This window comes from Echiichthys vipera, assembly GCF_963691815.1.
Source record: "Echiichthys vipera genome assembly, chromosome: 2".
In the NCBI taxonomy this organism is placed as follows: domain Eukaryota; kingdom Metazoa; phylum Chordata; class Actinopteri; order Perciformes; family Trachinidae; genus Echiichthys; species Echiichthys vipera.
Window position 1 is genome coordinate 15,657,381 of NC_139827.1, and position 20,600 is coordinate 15,677,980.

Sequence of the window (20,600 nt, forward strand, 5' to 3'; positions counted from 1 at the left end):
TTGTTTCTTTTTAGGCGCACAGCATTGGCTGCATGCTTCAGCGATTACCATGGAAATATGAACTTGCCTGCCTGTCCATCCTCTGTAGCCGCTTGGAGGTTTGGTTAACGGGGGAGGGCGGACCGGAGGGCGGGGGCGGAGTTGGCTTCTGCTGTTTTGATTGGTCGGGAGTGACGTACCTGGAATCACTTCCTGGTCTGCCTTGCTCTCTGGAGGAGGAGAGGCGAGACTGCAGTGTTGTTAGTTTGAACAAAATGGCTGCGAGACCACTGTCAACGAGAGCTCACTGAACGCCTACCATGACTGTCCGCTCCGCTGTCTGGATCCACACAGAATGTATTTCCCCGGAGTCGTTTCTCACTTTGCATTCGCGGTAGCTAGCCCGTCGCTCGTCGTTCAGCTGGCGACCTAAACGGAAACATTTCTTTTTGCACTTTAAAACAAGTTGGTTGGCTTGCTCGACGGCCGTCGGCTTGCTCTTATAATAATACGCGAGAACTCATCGGCGATTTTTTTTTTGCCCGATTCCTTCGGTTTGCAAAACCTCTCAACGGTCGACCGCGTACAGCGTCAACCGGCAGCCATTAGCTTGTATAATTTAGCTGCTTTTAAAAGTCATTTGAGTCGTGTTTGTTTTTTTGTTGTTAGTGGTGCGTCGCCGCCCCGTCCCCATCGTCCCCGCCCCCCATTTTATCTTGACATTTCAACAAAACTGTTTTTTCGGCGAGTGTAATTCCACGGCATATTTCATTTTTTTTTCCCTTGCTCAAAGCATAAATCACCGTGTCCTCGCTATGTGTGTGTATCTGGCTGAGTAGCCGCTGTTTACCTCGGTATCTTGTCACCAAGCTGCTTCTTTAGCAGCAGTCGGCTTATATCTGCCAAGTCTTGACTTCAAATGCGACTGAATCTCTGCTCCATCTCTTTACGGGTAACTTCAAAAAAAGATATAGGAGAATGCTTTTCTGCATATTTTTTTCTGCCATGATGCGCCGACTCTTCACTGAAAGCTGCCAAAGCTGTGGTTAACGCAAGGTAAGTTTTGAAATGAATAGCGTTTCCTCTCATGTGAAATTGATGATTGATTAATTGCTGATCAGTGTTTGAAAAATAAAATCTTAGCGAATAGGAAAGACTTTGTCATTGCATGTCATACAACGAAACAATGTAGGAGCATCAAGTTTGTAGCATCCAAATAAAAAATAAACAGTAGTATATTAAATATATACCCATGCATCAATGCACACAGATAGGACCAAACTCATCTCACCTATACCCATGACACATTTATACCCATACCATTTTTAAAGATGTAATACTTTCTCTAAAAAAATGAGATACGGTCAATGAAACATGACAGTTATTGCAGTTTATAGTTACACAGGGTCCATTATAAGGGACAGAAGATAGCTGCATTCTCGGATAAGTAAGCAAAAATGCCTAACTATGGTATATCGCAACATTTTTTTATTATGGCTCTACCATACAGCCAAATTCAGCACAGTTACAACTAAGAGGATCACACTACAGCAATTAATGTCAAGTGCCACATAATTAAAAGCACCCATTCAGAATAATCTGTGCTTTTTTGTGCTGTCCCAATTTAATGATTTCTTTACAATATTCATGTTGTATATTCTCAGAATAAAGTCTGGGTTATTATGTGGATTTGAGGCAGCTTTCCTCGCAAACACCCAGAGGGTTTTTGAAGGGGGTCCCCTGCAAAATTACAAATAGTGCTTTATGTGATGTTGGATCGATGAGAAAACCCTAAAGGAATGGCTGACGGATGAGAGGTGCTGCTCAGTATGAGGTAGCTGACTAAATTTAGTATGTGTTTATTTGACGGGGCTCGACATGAAAATGTTAGGAACTTTTGTGTCATATCATAGCTCTTTCATGATTGGCTGAGTGGTCTGGAACATACTACATGTGAGCGTGTAATATGATGGTTTTCTGATCTGACTGAGAGAATTGCCTTGCCTTACCTTCTGAGAAGGTAATGATGTCGTAGTAGCGCTTATTTATTTATTTTTGATTACACAGTGCTATTTATTGGTTGATCGTGTTATGACAGCAGGACTGTTTTGTTGTGTGCCTGCACATTGAAAATGCAGTGTTTTCTCGTTGTGGCACATTCTTGCACCTTAACCTGACTGTTTCCTTGTCACTCTCTTTAGTCTTTGGTTCATTCTGTAGCTGTATCACATCCTGTATCTTGCACACTATCGTACATTCCAATATACTAATACCAAGTATATTATTTAACATAGCTGTCCTGTCTCTGTCCCCTCCTTTCCTCCACCCCCCGGCTTGCAGAGAAAGCCGGAGATACTGATTGAACTGTCGCCTTCCATTGCATCCCCCCTTCCTGCATCCTGTCCCCAGGCACTGGAATATAGCTTTTAATATCTCCTCCGCGTGTCTTAATTGAAGTACATAATTTCCCGTTCAATTTCAATCCCCCCCCCGACAACTCTGTCACCACTGTCTTATCTCTATCGTCACACACCAGCGGGGTGATGAAATGAAAAATGCACGCAAGCAGCAGTGACACACATACATGTACATTTGCAGTCAGATGGGGAGACTGTTTGGTCGTGTGTACGGTGCACATTTGTGCGTATGCCTTCGTGCCTGTTTTTGTGTACGTCTGTGCCCTGTCTTGGAATGTGTGTTGTCACAAGTGTTGTGTGTTTGTTTGAATCAGTCAGTGAATAGGTACACAAGTGGAATGCCTGTTGTTTTTGCCATGGGAGTGTGTGACCATTTGTGTCAAGCTCAAAGCCCCGACAGTTGGTTAATGCCCTGCAGTTGTTCAGGTCTGCCTCCTGCATAACCTAGACACCCAGCTGACAGACACACAGCCCTGTTCTTACCCAGGGTCAGTGGTTCTCCTCCCTTTTCTGTGGACTCCCATCTTTCCAAAAGGCTGAAGAGCACGCAGTAAGAGGGTGGCTGTGAAAAGATGTTGCAGTGGCCTCTGGTGTGTATGCAAAATGAGTAAATGGGGAGAAAAGAAAGACTGGTAAGAGGAGGGGGGAGTCTGCTAGTTTTCTTAAATGCCGTACAGTTAGGCTTACTCTTCCCAGACATAACTGATTTAGCACTCCCACTAAAGCAGGTGGTTCAGCTGGAGTGGCCTAGGGTAAATATGCAGTATGTATAGGCATTATGTCACAAACACTTGGGTTACCCCTGAGACAAGACATGTTATATTGCGAGGAAGATGTCGGCAGTGCTTCTCTTCTTGAACCTTCTTACAAATGTTTAGTCTGTGGAGTAGTATAAAAGGTTTGGCTTTGTTACAGTAGGTTCTAAGGGGATGCAGAAATTGTCCACTGGGAGAGAATGGATATCACTGTCTATGGAGCGCATGAATAGTCTATCAATGTCGGCAATGCCAACATGTGCAAATCTAGACACAAGAATTGCAGAACTCTTAACCATCTAAATCTTGAGGTGTATAATTGGTTCTTTCCCAGTGAAATATGATCTAAAATAAGAAATTCAGTCTCTCACTGGGGCCAAGACTCAATGAATTATATTACTACTTCTGCCATTTTGGCAGCACACTTGCAAGAAACCCATAACCCATGTTGGCTCTGGATCCAACCAGGCTGTAGGCTGTTGGCATCTAGACATAATTTTGAATAGAGTGTATTATAAGAAAGCCACGAGGACAAACCCAGGCAGTAACTCCATCTGCAGCTCCTTATCACTGAAGAGGCAGGGTCATTTGTTTAAAAGGAAACTGAAAGCTTCCCCTTGTCTGACCCTCTATAGACAAAACATTAACACTGGTCCAGTCCTCATGTTGCTATCATTATCCTGGTTTCCTGTACATGGCCTAATGTAACTGGAATGGGCCTGCTTGTCCTGTGTTACTGTACCCCCCCGATACACAGGTTCTGCTGTTTGATTTTTAATTTCTTTACAGTAGTTAGTCTATTTGCCCCAGAGACTGCAATTTCAAATAAACAAAAAGTTCTTTCTATCACCCATCAGACATTTTGTGTTTGCTCTGGTAAATCCCACTTAGTCAAGCTTTGGAAAAGTGGCTTGTGTTGTCTATCCCTTTTCCCCATCATTGACCTTAGCCTAGGTCTGTCTGTGTTCGTTACTGAGCCTGTGATTATGGAGCTTTTCAAACAACTGGCACAGTCCTGATATATATAACGTGCTTAACACTGCCTCAGGGTACTGCAGTAGGGAAGCGTTGACAGTAGAATCAGTTAAATTCAATGGGAGGCTGCCGTAAGCTATTGCCATATTTCCAAGTGCCCAGACTGACATTTTCTGTCAGGGCTGTATTTTGTTTTGTTGTCTGTTTGTGGTGAACTCGATTAGTGACTGGTTCTGCATCGTCTCAGCCAGGGGTTGACTTCAAGTCTGACAATAATCTGATTTGGTATGAGACCATGATCTCATGTTATGATAGTCATAATCTCATTTTGTAGTGTTCCTAGCTCTAAATTCAACACTTTGATTGAGAGCATGTAGGAGAGTAAGCTGCATTTACTTTTTTTATGGTAAATAAATAATGCATAAAGTTTTAGTACAATAAGAAGGCCAGCCGCCAGGTATTAGCTTGTGTACAGAGACGAACACGGGGTTGACCTCCTGTACATTATTATGCCATATGCATGAAAGGGTAATAGGATAGTTGCAATCAAAGATCCATGTAGGTGTCAGGCTGGTTTAGTCTTGTCAAACTTGTCTGCTGATGGTAGGGTCAAACAATTGATAGAAAATTATAATTAGTATCGAATTAGATACTAACTTGCAAAAGAATCGATGCTTTTGCCATCAAGAGTGCAGCCTCCACCCCCTCAGTTGACATGTAACGTCATCAAGCAACGCCGCAGACAAAACAAGACAGAATCTACGGCTCGTCTCTCTGAGCACATGAACGCTGGTTCATCACGTTAACACTGAAATGATTGAAACCTGACTTCCAACCATTTATTCACCAACTAAATCCAAGGTTTAATCTCATTCATGGACTCATTTAAAAAAATCCCTGAGTTACACATTACGATAGAACACACAAGACAGTAATAAAACTATATATAATATACACCCATACAGTAATTTGTTTTCTTTCTCAATTTCTCTTTATTGAAAAATGTTCCCTTCATTTTTTGTAATTTTCTCCCTGTAGTATCAAAGAAGGTATTGAAAATGAAGTATTGGTAGTATCGGTATCGACTTTGAAATTCTAGTATCGTGACAACCCTAGCCAATGGTGGGGGCAGGGGCTTAGGGGGCCCACCAGGGCTAAGCCAGGCCGGGATGGAAGCAGGGGGATGGGGAAAGCGAAGCTGAAACTGGCGAGCTGCTCCCTGTGAGTCTTGGCAGGTGTCCAGGGGAATGTTCAGTCTGCCGAGGTTTGGCGGGGGCCTCCTTCCCTCACTCTGCTCCATGTCGGCTAATTGGAGAGACGTAGAGAGAAGGATACAGCCATCATATTGAAGATGACAGAGAATATGCAGGACATCCAACGTACAGTGTTCACTTTTTCCTGCTCCAAACAAATACGAGACAGCCTTATTCAATATGTAAAAGGAATTTAGACAAAAATTATACTTTCTGCATTTTCGCAAAGGTCCACTTCGGTAGTATGACCGTGGCTTTACAGGACTTCCAAAGCCTTCAGTTACAGCTATGTAAATGGCACTCGCATGCTCCGCTTACTCCTATGCTGAGGCCATGGCCTAGACTAGTATCTCAGGCTCATTTGTTTGCTGTCTGGAACTGACTCAACTTCAATGAAATTCAAGTGTTTGCTTTCACATTGTGTATTTTGATTGTTAGAGCTCATAGAGAGACTTTAATTTGATTAAACAGAACTGCTGGAAAGTATCAACAAATTATCTCTTGTGATGTTTGAGTTGTGACCTTGTTAAGTTACAATAGTGTGGGCAGATCAGGTTTTAACAACATATTTTGGTATAGCCTAATTCATATTCATTAAGGCACTAAGTATCTAAGGACACTAAATAATTGAGGCAAGTAAGCTGTTAGACCAGCACATCTTATTGAACCTTTAGGTTTTGATACTGAAATTGCTGTAGTAATTTATAGTATTTTGTTTTGTAAGAACTAGTTCCATGTCATGATGAGCTATACCTTAATGCATATCTGCTGGATATAACTACAGTAACAACATTAACATAATTTTGAGCTAATTTCATTTCTGACTATCTTTCAGAGTCTGCTATGGCTTACAATGTTGATAGCCAGGTAATTGTTGACTGACATAGCCTGGCAATTGTTGTGGGGCTATGTCAAAGTAACCCCGAGGGTAGTATAGCCCAGCCTATTCGCTTATTTGTCTTATTTGCATGCATAATGCGTGTAAGTACTGTATGTGTCCTTTAATGTAGTTCGACAGTTTGATGGTGACAGGGAAGATGCATTTGAAACAAGTCAAAGATCATATTAAGTTCCTAATTTATGTTCATTAGTTAAGGGATGCGCAAAAGACCGAAGTAATACACAGTTAGGAACCCTGTTGTGCTCATTTCGCGAACTCTTTTCACTGCACTACATTGCTTTAATAACATCTTGACGTAAGCAGAATGCCATTGATCCATTTTTTTATTTGATTGACTAAATAACAGATTTACCATGATTGTGTACATTGTGTTTTTTTAAAGTTTGAATCGCTAAAAAAACCAAAGCTTTCTGTGGCCCTGTTATAATACATTTAGGGGTGAGCAGTTTGGGTCTTTAGTAAAAAGTTGAGCAACTCTTGCTCGAGGTTAATCATGAGAGATCAGGCAGTGTATTAATGCTAATGGAACGTCATAACTATCAAGACCTTTTTAGAGAGGGAGTCACCTCAGAGCCAGGCAGGCACACAGATTAAAAACAAATATCCAAAATCTGCAGGCATATGCAGACCATGCACAGCCACTTATTCTCATAAACACAAAGCAGTCTTAAGACAAATGCATACACCAACACACTTGGCTTGACAGCGTCTTCTTGAATTCAGTAAGCTTTAGCTGTGGTGCTGGCAGGGAGCAGACCTGCTTGGTCTTGTGCATTGTGCTGTTTTCCTATTTAATGAGCTGCCATTGCGTTAAAGTTTCAGAGGAAGCAGCCAAGACACTGAGAGCTAATTTTCGAGAGGCAAACCTCAAAGCTGTTATTTATAACACAGGTCTGCCTGTCTCACTATCAGATTCTTTGACTTTCTTTCTCCATCTTGCGGCGCCCTTCATCGCCTTCATCCACCCACCCGTTTGCCCTCAATCAGTCCCTCGTCTACAGATTCTAACAACCAAGACTATTTCTGCCACAGTTCGTTGAGCAAGTCCAGTCTAGTAGCAATAAAGTGTGCTGTATATCTTCACAAGCCACTCTCCCCACCTGCTTGATAGCAAAGCTGGTATGCACTGAATGCTTACAAACCAAGCGTCCAGTGAGACTGTCAGTGTGACTGAGGAATGGAAACATGCACAACAACATTGTTATTGCTGCTTATCAACTGTGGAATTTACAGGCTTGTTTTCCCTGAGCCATTCAGGTCGAGTGAACACAAATACACACCCATGCACATTTGTGGAGATGTTGAGGTCTGTAGCAGGTTTTGAGGTATTATTCCCCAGGAAAGCGCTGTCCATGATAATGTTCCATGTAATACAGCTCAGGAGAGCCCAATGGTGTTTCTTATGCCACAGGAATGGATGGCTAGCTGAATGGTAATGTTGGTGGAGAGTGGATTTACCACATTCACTAGTCACAACCTGACCATATTATTATTGTTGGGGTTTTTTTACTGCGAGAGGAAAGTCTACTTTTCTTCCTCCCTCTCATCTCCCCTTCTGTGATTGGTGTTTTCTGTGGTTGATCTGACAGCCTTTCAGAACATGTTAAGTTGCATGTTATCCTTGCAGCCCTTCCCCCTTTCAAGTTATTTTTCTGTCTCTCTTTTCCTTTGAGGTCTTTTTTACTTTATTCTCTTTTTTTTGTCACCCTTGCATTGTTTCCCCCTTCGCTTTTCTCCCTACATCTCTAGATAGGGATCAAGGTGCATGGATATTTCAGTTCCTCTTTCTCCCCCCTCCTCCCTGTGTCTTCTTGTCTGCCAGCCTCAATAGTGCTTCGTTCTTTTTTTTCCCCCAACTCCTCCATTTCTCCAGTGAGGATTCTTTCTGTCTTTTCCCTCTTCCAGCAAAGTCTTCTTCCTCTCTGTGCCCTGTCTGGTTCTCCGGCGGCTGTCGTTCTTAATTGGTGTTGCTCTGCTTCTGCTTTCATCCTCCGCCTGTTTTTTCCTTTTTCCCTTCCTCTCAGCCCCCCGCCCCCCCAATCCCCCAACCCTCCACCAAGCTCAACTCTCCTTCTTTTCCTCTTCCCACCTCCCTCTCCTCTGCCTCCCTGGCGGAAAGTGAAGGCATCAGACAGACTGCCTTCTGTACATCAAGCTACCCTACGTGTGTTTTTATGTGACTGGGTTCTTGCGTGTAGTGAGTTTCTAGCCCCTTCATTCCTGTACAGCCTGTTCCTGTTGTCATGCAGCCTTCTCAGCCATATATTCCCAGGATATTGAACTGTTTTCTGCAGCACAGGAAGAGAGGATACTGCCTCATTATGCAATTTCTTCACAATTTCCCAGCTGCCCCAGTTTGCTTAGACTTGGGATGATTTCCAACTTAACTCTGTATTCTTAAGAAAGCCACTAAGTAAGTCAATGTAGAATCACACTGCTTATGTTGGTGTTTAAGATAGTGTTTAAGATAGAGGAGGGGTACGAAGTGGGGCCTTCATATTTCCTCCAGAATTGCTTTATAAATGTGAGAAGATAGTAGTAATTTCGGCTTGTCTGTGTGTCTATTCTAGCATCAGCTCTAGTAGAGGTTTGCATGTATATTGTATTATTAAAAGTTGGATGTATGTATCCATTACAAAGGTAGCTGTACAAATGTTGTGTTGTACATGTAGAATTAGGAAAAGAGACACTGTGGTTTAATAAGCTAATGGCTTGTGCATTGAACCAAATTTTTGACCAACAGACCAAAAGTATTTGCCTGCTTCGCATACATTTGAAACTTTGGACAAACTACAGCTACCTCTTGAACATAATGGTAAAAAGCTTGCTAGCTAGCATGATACAACATGTAAATAAAACAATTTTGCATTTGCTGGGAGGCAGTCTATTTAAATTTTTCATTTAAGGCTAGTCCTTGGTTTTAGTAGCTACTTCTGCTAAGTTGGGCATCTTTGCATTAATATTTCTCTTCTCATCTAACTTTTGGTAAGGTAACAAATATGCAAATTCTCCAAAATGTATATTTCCTTTTAACAGTACTGTTTTGTTTTTAAGGACATGAGTCAAATGATTACTGGTTAAGTGGCTGGCAGTGTTATTTTGGCTAAGGTAATGTGAAGATTGAAGCCCCTTTAATGTAAGAGAAGACTTAAACATGCTGTGGCCGTTTAGGTCAGTCACCTCAACACAGGGGCATATTTTACCTAATTGCAGTGTCATACTGCCAGCCAGGGTGAACCTGATGCTGGAAGGCACTGACACCCCAGGGTCAGTGCTGAGGAGGTGCTGGTGTCAGCAGTACTGAGATGGAGAGAGACAGGGAGAAGTTGGAAGGAAAGGATATATGTAGGGCAAAGGAGGTCAGGGGGGAAGCTAACTTTGGCATAGACTACGTCAGCTCAAAAGACAACTGTCCACTCTCTCACATTTCACATAACTAGTTTTATACCAGGCTGCCATTTAACCACAGCCTTCCATAGTGCATCGACACCTATGTTATTATATAGATGGAAGGTAGTTAAAGGTGAGACTACCAGGATGGCACAGTCATTTGCTGTAGAGAGACTCTGTCACTAGCAACTGATGGGGAAAGAAAAATCTAGCAAACACAGTTCCCTTTTCACTTTTATCCCAGGATGTTGCTGCTCAGAGAATGACTGAGAATAGACTACTGCACATACATCATAGTATTATCTGAATGCACACAAACACCCACACATAATTTGAGCTCCTATTTATTACCTGGGGGCTGCCTTGCTTTAGCTTCTGAGATGGCAGAATGACACACACACACACACACACACACACACACACACACACACACACACACACACACACACACACACACACACACACACACACACACACACACACACACAGTCTCCTCAGTATGAAAAATAGGACTGTGTGAATGTAAGAGAGCAAGGGGAGAAAGATTTAGAGAGCAATGGAATGGGGAACAGGGAATTAAGAAGAGAAAATCCAGATGGAGGAGTAAAAAAGAAATGTAAGAATATCTCCTTTCTTTCATTTTGCCCGCTGCTATGGGAACTAGTCTGGCAGTCTTCCCCAGGGTTTGGCTCTTAGTGCTCAGTGTCCCTCTACCTCAGTCTCTCTCTCCTTCTCTGCCCTCTGTATGTCTGTCTAAACCTTGTCTACATTCTCTCTTTCTTTTTTTTAAGTCTCCTTACTGCCATATAGACATTATTAGCGAGTCTATGTGAGGCCTCTCCTGTCTTGTTGAATGACAGCTCCCTCCCCCTGCCAGTGGGCAGCACAGTGGGAGGGAGGCCTTTCATTAATCTTCTGTTATGAGCATAATGATTCATTCATACATTCAGATTTTGATCCATTTCCAGGCCCCGTGTTTGCACATTCGGTATTTTGTGTTGAGTTTACTTGTCAAACAGCACATATTTATAAACACAGGGCTTCAATTAATGATTTCCATTATCGATTCATCGGTCAAATGAAAATGTCAAAAAATAGTCAAATATTAACTAGTGGTTTAGTCTGATCAACGGTCTAAAATCACAATAATGTAATGCTTGAACCAGCAAATGTTTGATAACTTGTTTTTTTGGTGATGAAGACCACATTCAGATATAATTTAGCTGTTAAACCCAGTCCAACTTTATTAGGCAAGATGTTCAACTAACAACTGTTGAAATGGGACTCTTCATTGTCAGACTATCACAAAGAATAGATAGAAAAGATAGATTGACAGAAAGTACCCTTTTTTTTCGTGTGTGTGTGTGTGTGTGTGTGCATGTGTGCGTGCGTGTGTGTATGTGTGCCATTATTTCAGACTGGCATGACGATGATTGATTGTATTTGCACATTTTGTATCAACAAGTGCTGTATTATAGATTAGTGTCCATTGCACTTACAGCGTGCTCACACTGTCCTTTTGGCCTCGGCCAAAACCGTTTTTTCAGCTAAAGTCTAGTACCTTTAAGTAGTGTGAGCGCACCCGCTCCGCGCTCAACTGGGGCCAGCTGGGCCGCCACGGCCCGCTTGAAATAGGTGGGCTTTAGCGGAGCCGTTTGCACATGTACGAGCACGAGCGTGCGCACGTGCACGCGCACGAGCACGAGCCCTACGGCAGTAGCGTTATGTCCGCCTGTTCGGACATGTAAATAGAAGGACAGACCATGCGCGGACATTTAACAACAACAACAATGGTGGTGAAAGGTTCACGTTGTGTTTACTGCAGATTTGGTCGGATGAAAAGATTCAAAAACAGTCGACAAGACGCACAAAAACTCCGAGGTCTGTGGAAAGATTTGTAAACAAAGCCACACACACGCGATCAATGCGTGTGACGTGTTACGGCGTGATGGCGTATGGACAGCAAGAAGCACTGGCCGAGGCCCAGGTAGTGTGAGTACAAACGGGGCTGGGGCGCGGGGGGGAGAGGGAGGGGGGACAAGTACCCTAAAGTCCGGGTCGTGGTCCGGGAGGACAGTGTGATCACGCCCTTAGTGAAGACTAAACATACACACATTTAGTCCCGATGGCCCAGCGCATGCCTCTAATAGTTTCCAGGCGCTGTCACTAAAGCTGAGCCAAAGGAAATACAGGCCAAAAAGAAGCACTTGGCTTCCCTGGCCCTCAGGTTAGCTATCTAGCTAGTTTGACTCACACCCACTGTAAACAGATTTGTGTATGGCCCATTCTGTCAGTATATTGGCCTTTACATTGTCTTCATTTCCGTCCTTTTAATCCCTCGCATTTTTATCGTCTTGCCATTTTCTGCAATCTTTAAACCAGCATTTTTACTGCTCTCCACTTTCTCTCTCTTACTCACATGTGCACTTTTCTTTCTTTTTTTTTTCTTTTTTTAACCCCCCCCCCCCCTTTCCCCCATGTCCTTTTACAGTTTTTGACTATGAGGGAAAGTGTTTCTCAGAAGTGCCTGACATGATTTTCGTATGAGGTTGATGATTGTGGATGGAAAAGTTTTTCCCAGACAAAGTGCTTTTTGGCTCTGGATAGCACATGGATAAAAGGGAAGGGGTTTAAAGTTTACATGCACAGCATGTAATAAAGAAAAAGTGATGGACACATCCTAGCCCTTTCCTTTATGTTACACTCATTACTCTTTCTCCTTTTCTCGTTGTGCAGCTGAGAGGAGCTAGCGACAGAAGAAAGAGAACCATTTGATGGAAGAAAAGAAAAAGAAAAACCAAGAAGAAAAGACCAAGACGGACATCGCTCAGAAAAAGGTAAATGGTGAAAATGATGCACATGTTTACACAACACACTTATTAAAGAAGCTGTCCATATATATATTTAAGTCAGGCAGATAGTATATGCGGGGGCAATAAAGTAAGTGTTTTTTTTAAAACCAACCAACACTTTATCAGTAACACCGGCCCTTTTTAACTAGGTTTTGTCACAACGCTGTTGATTTATTTTAAGTTTAGAAAGATTGTTAAACATTATCCTCACTATATTAAGTTCTTAACTTAATTTATCTTTCTTTCCCTGTAGGCTGCTGATCAGAAACCCAAAGGTGAGTGTCATGATCAAGTAAACTGCACCCTCTCATCTACCTCATTTTCTAAAACTACATTCCATCCACTGATATACATTAATCAGCTCTGATTAACACACTGACCCGTAAAGGCATGCGCTTGCACACACACACACACACACACACACACATTATTCACGCATTACACACTCATAGCATTTAGCATTATTGTACACAGATGGACACACATTTTGCACATGCATACATAATTGTGCTGTTTGACTTGCTTTTTCAAACACACACACTCGTGCACACACGCCGTAGAGCAAATACAGTCTAATGCAGAGTGATGCAGAGTGACGCCCATTGCGCCCGCAGCACCAGGCAGTGAAGCGTGAGGCCACCGAGACAGCACACTGAGTGTGGTGAAGGGTAAAGGGGGAGGGGGAGGGGGGGCAGAGAAAGAGTGGAATAAAAGAAGAGCGTTGAGTTCAGCTGAAATGCAGAGTGTGGGACTGAAAGAACAGTGTCCTCACATGCCCTTGGTGTTCTTTTAAGATGCTAAACTAGATGTTAAGAGAACATTGCTGTGGAAGTAGCTTAAGTTTTTCTTTTGAAATGTTAACCTAATGGCTAGAGTTGCCTTTGCTGCTCTCAGTTGCTTTAAAATAAAGCAAATATACCTTAAATCTCTCTTAAGCTTTAAAGAAAAATATAATAATGCATTCAAATGAATGAATGATGGTGTGAATGAATGAGCCAGGTCCTAAGTAAATGTCCCTATGTCCTCCATTTTTGGCCCATTCTTCCTCTTGTTTTCCTGTATTGTGTCTTTTTTTAGACCTGAATGTTTTATGTATCTTGGCTGGTGCCAATTATCTAGCATAGCATCCTGTACTTACAGCTGGATATGATGTAATTAATGCATAATGCTTGAAATAGGTTTTGTTATTGCATGATCAATTTGGGAGAAGAAGGCACAGTATTTGAGCCAGGTGGCTACCTTTAAGCCCCCCTAGTTTTTCCTTTAGCACCCGTGCCTATATTTCCGCAGTGTGAGCAGCGGCTTTGCCATCTGGGTGTTACTATGACCTGTCAATTTAATTACCCTCTGTGTTTCCCTACCCTGACTGTGAGCTTAGTCTAAGTTTCAAATCCTCCACACAAAGCTAACTGCTTCTGATTTAAATATGCATTTGATGCCACTGTTCTTGTGCTTGAGTGCTTAAGACGAAAATACTTTTCTCGGAGAAAGAAATCCAGGCTTTATTATAATTCAATCCAAAATGTGTACAATATCTAGGTGTATAGTACTCTGACAAAATGTCCTTGACACAAATAGTATTTACAGAGCAAAAGAGAACTTAGTAGAGAACAAGCATATTTTATAGTGTGCAGCATCTGTTTATGTACACAGGGCAGACTCGCTGGGCATGAATGCTCTTTTCCGGGAAAACCCGATTGCTTCACACTCACATAGTTTACATTCACACCTGGAAGCTGTCTTTTACAAGCACAGTCTTCTCTGTTGACCACTTAAAAGTTTTACTTGAGCAGTTGTGGTTTAAATGCCTTGCTCATCAGTATGTCAGTGGTGGTGGTCAGGCAGGGTTGAGTGCTGCTTTTTGTTTGTCCACCTAGACTGTTGACCAGCCATTTCTCGGTTAGTTCGTTTTTAGTGGAGAGGAGAGGTTTGTGGTCGTCAGATGGTGACAGTCCACATGCCCCAAAGGATTATGTGGGCAAGAATAAATGTAAACACTCGGAGTTAGGGCATCCACATGCAGTACTGTGTCTGTTTCTGTGTATATCTCTGTATGTTTGTATGCATACATCTTGTATTTAAACATTCAGTGGGGTTTCTTATTTTGACTCTGTACTGCAAGCACTTTGGATTTGAAATGAAATAACCATGAGTTTAAAGTGAGCAGACACTTGTTATATTGGTACATAGGCCTGTGCTGAATCTGCATTGGATTGCTTGCTTCAAGGGCCTATTCATTGGGTGGAAGTCAAGTGACTGACTTTGGTTATAGTTTGGCTATAGACCACCTCATAGGTTGTTGGTTTGTTAATGATCTGTGTGCCTCTGCATTGTTCTGTAGGCAATACATACCTGTATAACTCATATTCACATGTTCATTGTTAGAATTTCAGATCCTATGTGCAGATTAGAGCCCAAACAATGAAAAGTGTATTACAGCCCTAATATTTTCTGACTACAGTGCATGAAGTGTGTATGTGGGCTGTACCAAGTGTTACTGACAGGAGTGGCAAAGGAAATGCTGAGAGCCATAGAGGAAATATTCGAAAATCTGCCTGTATGAGAGGCCCATGGACAGGGGCATAGCTAAGAACGAGAAGGAGGAGAGCAGAAAAGGAGAGTAAGAAAAAGGAAGTGCAGCAAGGTTCAGATGAAAGCAAAAATTAAGGAAAGAAAGGGAGGAAAGAAAGTAATGAAGCAGTGAGCGATTTAGACAAGTGCCAAAAATGACTGTTGGGAGTCAATGACTGTGCTAATATGGAAGAGGACTAATGACATGGACATTTGTTTTATGGTATGTTTAATGAGAGATAGATAGAGAAAGAAAGAGGCATAGAATGAGAAACTCACTGCGTGTATGTAGTGGGTTCTCATGCAGACAGAAAGATAAAGAAAATAAAGGGAAAGAAGGCCTGTTTGATGACTAATCGTTCAGTGAGCCTTCAGGACCTCTAAGTTTGCTCATAACCTCCCATCTGCGATATCTCTTAACAGGAAGGTGGCGTCAACTGAAATGAGTTGAGTTTTCATGCATGACTCTAGATAATAGAGGTGTGTGTATATGCAGACGGGGAGAAAATCAGTATGCAGTAGTGATTTGTGTCTTTCCATCCATATCAGTGAATTCTACCTTACTTATATACTCTCAGAAATTCATAGACACATACAAACCACCTCCCCCATCCTCAACACCTTTTTCTGCTTTCCTCTCAGCAGGCCTTCCTTGGTCCCAGGCATTTCAATTTGTTTGCGGTAATCGATCTCGGCCTGGAGCGTTCATATGTATGAAAATGAGATAAAGCTTCAGCGCAGTGGAATTAACTTCTCTGCCCCCCATTAGGCATGGAGCTTCACCAAACGTATGGTTCCAGGCTTCCCCAACCCACTTCCCCCACAAACACAGGCTGGACCTCTGATACAGCCCCCCCACCCCCCACCTTCCTGGTCCCCATTAACTCCGAGGGACGCTGATTATTCACCCCAAGCACACACATAGCTTCATCACAATCTCTGCCGCAACTGCAATCACAATCAGTCAGTTTGAATGCTACACATACATGCACATGCCAATACACACGCACACGAACGCACACACACACACACACACACACACACACACAGACACACACAGACACAGAGGACTGTGCGACGAGTATCTGAAAAGCGAGTATCTTTCAAGCTGCTGATGTGTGTTTCTAGATCCCCACAGTCATATTAAAAGACATGCACATTCCTTCCCTACAGCGTCTTTGAGCCTTTCAATCTACTTTGTGACTGAAGGAAACGCTTACATTGTTGAACTGCAATGTAGAAAAGGCAGTATTTTACTAGCCAAGGTTGCTTGTAGCATGGAGATAGCAGGGAGTTATACAAATCCAATAGATCAAACAGGTGGCTACATGCAGGCACAGAAAGCCACGGTAATACCACAGTGAGTCTGTCGCATTCCCCCACCCCTATAATCAGAAAATCTGCACTCTCCATTTTTGCTGCACACACACTTTTCACTGCTGAAAGGTTAGAGAACAAATGTAATGTCTGTCACAGCTTCGTCCCTCACTTTCCTCCTTACCCATACGGTTTTCATCCGACTGATTCATTTTGCCCACGAAGGTGCTCAGCCCTGGTGGCCGCGTCTGAGGACAACCATATTTCCATGGTGTCACCACAGTTTAAAGTGGAGAGGGATGCATATAAACACAAGTGTGTCCTATAATTCTGTATTACATTAATTTGCAATTTCACATGCTTTTAATTACGACACCTTTGAAAGGGAATTTCATCAATCGCAATCTAATTGGAGGCTAATTTACTTTAGCATTCAGGCTGCTTTGCTCTTCCGTTAACTATATTTATAAACACCCAATGAATTAATAGTGAATAGCTTGTGAATTACATCCTGTGGATTTATGGCTGTCAAGCATAATTGTTTTTCCTTTACCCCCAACCCCCCCCCCCCCCACACACACACACACACACACTTCGTGTGCTCACCCTGCATGCATGTCAAGTGCTAGAGGAGAGTGAGGGATGGCGGGAGAGACAGGGGGCAGAGAGAAAGGAAACAAGAGGAGCGCACAAACTCAAACAATGCTTTCCTCTCTGTGTATTCATGTTGTATGATCACTCACAAGCTGCTGACAAGAGAGCCCATTTGGTCCTTTTTGCCCATCACCTCCTCCCCCAGCAGTGAGCTGCTTCATGTCAAATATCAGGCAGATTAATAGGATATAGCTCAGTGTGTGCGTGTACGTGTGTGCGTGTGGGTATGTGTGTGTCCGTGTCCGTGTGCGCGTGCGTGCGTGCGTGCGTGTGTGTGTGTGTGTGTGTGTTACATGTTATATACGTGTGTGTATATATATATATTGAATTTTACTTAATAATTAGGAGTAGATGATATGGCTAAAATATTCTATCCCAATATAGGTATTTTTATATATTTGTATGTATTGTTATATTTCGATATTGATATATTTCATAATACAGCATGTTTTCTGGTAATTCAATAAATAAATATTTATGAAATAAACATATGGTAAAGCCTATTTTATACTTCTATATTAATTAAATACTTGACAAATAAAAAGTACTGAGTATCTTATCATTTTATTAAGAACTTTAGTACAAAATTAACATACAATCCAGGATCTGAATCTAAGAGCTTGTCGAGTTAATGTTAATATTGCCATAACGCACTTCAGCCGCCGGTTTTTGTTATATCGTAAAATATAAACGATAGACATTTTTTATATTGTTTTGACAATACACCCAGCTATAATTATTTTCTATTTATTTTATGAAGTGTGTGGTTATAATGCCTTGGAATATTACTCATATTACATGCATATATTATATACACATTGTGAATGCAAATGAGTGGTACGCCATCTGGCTATTGTGTTCCTTGTGCCCTAATGACCCTGGGGCTCTGACTGACCACACCTTTGATTCATCCTTAAAATGTTTAAGATACCATACTACACACCTATCAAATTCAAAATCTATCCTCACACAGCTGTTGCCTGCAGGCACTGACCTGATGGAGGTGTAGTATGATCCTTTTAAAGCTTGTTACCCAGAGATATCAGCTGCTATTGCTAAAGGGCAAAAGGGGTTTCTTGAGAAACCTCTTTCATAGTCTCAACATGGCAGAGAGGCACAGCTGAGAAGAACAACTGAGACTTGAGAAACCGAAAAAAGAGCTTGGTATTGATGGGGGGCTGGGGGCACTAATTAGAGAGAGAGAGGGTGGAAGAGGCGTGGTATGGGAAGAGGTCACAGAAGGCACAGGGGGTCAAGAGGCAAATGGAGGTGCATTAGGCAAATGTCAGTCTCTATAACAACGTCCCGTTATAAGAAGGGTGAGGGGTGAGAATTTTTGCCTTTTTATTTTGTGTGTAAGGCTAATTCTGTTTTCTCTACTAATACTGACAGATGGGACCTCATAGAGACACGCCCACTCGACAATGCCTTTTGTGCTTAAACACATGCACATACATTTGCCTTCCGTGACGAGATGGTCCTCTTAGTTACCATGTCAATTTAAACCACCAAGTGTCACTGAGAATATAGTCAGTTTAGAGAATAGTGAGAGTATAGTTTGTGGGTTGCAGACCCAGTAGTGGATCCAGTAGTGTAATGAATAACTACTTCCATAGAAGGGGAAGCAGAGAATTTGCGGAAGGAAATGAGAGGTGAAAACTGAAGGCCGTGAACTCTAAGTCCAAACTCATATTGTTTTCAATGTGTGTACGTCATCCACTCAGTAAACCCATTTATTTTTCCGCCCTCATATTGTTTTGGTCTGATTTCTTGGACAACACTATGTGGACCTTGTGTCACTACTTTCACTAAGACATACTTCTTTTCTGCAGCTCCTTTTCATAAGCTAAAAGAAAACACTGATGCATTCAATTGTACACCTATATAGAACTGCTTGAAAAGGCAGCATTTTTACAATTATTGTCCACAGATGTAAACCCACGTCAAACCATGCTGTATTTTCTCTTATTGGATTAAGAAATGCAGGGCATATAGGCCTGTGTGTTGTGTCCATCCCTCCCCCTTCTATAAACATGGCTGCATAATAAATTGGCTCTGCAGACAATAGACAAAAGAGATGTGGGAACCTGCACTGCCTGGCACTATGCTCAGGGAACCAATCACAGTTGTTCTTTACAATAATGGACACCCTACCTTCTCGCCCATTATGCCTTGTTTATGGATTGTCAAATCTATATCTGATTCCTTCACCTATTTCTGCTTTTTTCCCCTTCATCTGTGCTCCCTTGTGTTCTATTGTTATGCAGTTGCTCTATTTCTCGTTCTCTCTTATTGTGTGTAATTAACCATTTAGTGTGAAGAAGGAATAAGTAAAAGTTTGTTGCAAGGTTGCAGAGAGCACCTCGGCTGGAGGGTTTAATGGAATTTACAGTGCATTTTATACAAACACTAATTTGATTAGCTCTCCTTTCATCTTCAATTAAATGTATTAAAGATACCACCACATTAAAGTCTAAATTTAGTTTTCACAACTCAACTTTCAGTTGCAGCGCTGTAACTTAACTAATTGTCACAGGTAAATACAGAAATGTTAAGGGCCCAAGCATGAAAGTGTCCCTGGCACTGAAAATGCGGGAAACCCATTGTTCTGTGTGAAATTCATATTTTTCTGCTGCGAGATTTTTTTTTTGAGGGGTCAAGAACTTGTGAACATTGCAAAATCTGCATGCACGCCATGGTTGGGATAAAGTTCCTTTAATGGTCATGAAATTTGATGGGATCATTGCTCTCATCTTTAAGAACATTTTGCCTGACAGGAAGTCGACCAGCTTGGATTTTGTGCATCAATTTTCATTTTATGAACAGATTTGAGGACTCTAGGATGCAAATTAGTAATCATTTGGATTTGATGGGTCATGTCGGCTGACTCATTGACATTTTTACTGAGTGTTCATAAATTAGTCAGTTTTATAGATTTCCTGAAAAGCTTCCTGTGAACAGATATTTATAAAATATGTTTGATATTAGAAGATGTCAATTAGTAGTCATAGAGAGAAACATCTCCCGTAGTAAGGGCTTATTACCCTGTTTCTGCAAAGCTGTTAGTCATTCAGTTGAGTTCAAATGCAATAAGCTTGCAACTTCAGTAATTAACTCTGGATTTCATTGCCTTTCATTGGCAATGAGTATAACCAGCACATGCTTCCCTTTCCTCATTTAATCTTTTATAGACACACTCTCATCTAAGGGATTTCCCCACTTTTCCCCACTCCATGTTTTCCCTTAATAGCCCTTTTCTATATCCCCCAACTCTTCCAAAGCACTTACCCATGCATCATAGACATGAAAAAGATCTCTTCCTCAAAATAAAAGACGTGTCTCAGTAAATATATTAATGTTTGTTCAGGGCAGAGGGGAACTGTGTCTCTGACAATATACTGTTCTTCTCACCTCTTACGCATTCACATTTTTGCGGTCTCATTTGTGTGTGTATGTTTGCATATGCACATTCCTTCCATCTCAGGAGAACATTAATTCTCACTTATACACTTGTTAAATACAGATTAGATTGTTAC

The 20,600-nt window shown here is 41.8% G+C and overlaps 1 protein-coding gene across 1 annotated transcript in view; it reads left to right on the forward strand.

Moving 5' to 3' along the window:
• The first annotated feature begins 273 nt into the window (after nucleotides 1-273).
• Nucleotides 274-20,600, forward strand: part of tnrc6c2 (trinucleotide repeat containing adaptor 6C2) — a 55,836-nt gene continuing 35,509 nt past the window's right edge. Inside the window, 3 exon segments of the mRNA XM_083937089.1 lie at nucleotides 274-1,035; nucleotides 12,407-12,507; nucleotides 12,776-12,797. Of these exon segments, the coding sequence (XP_083793215.1) occupies nucleotides 12,445-12,507; nucleotides 12,776-12,797 (85 nt within the window). The 5' untranslated portion in view covers nucleotides 274-1,035; nucleotides 12,407-12,444.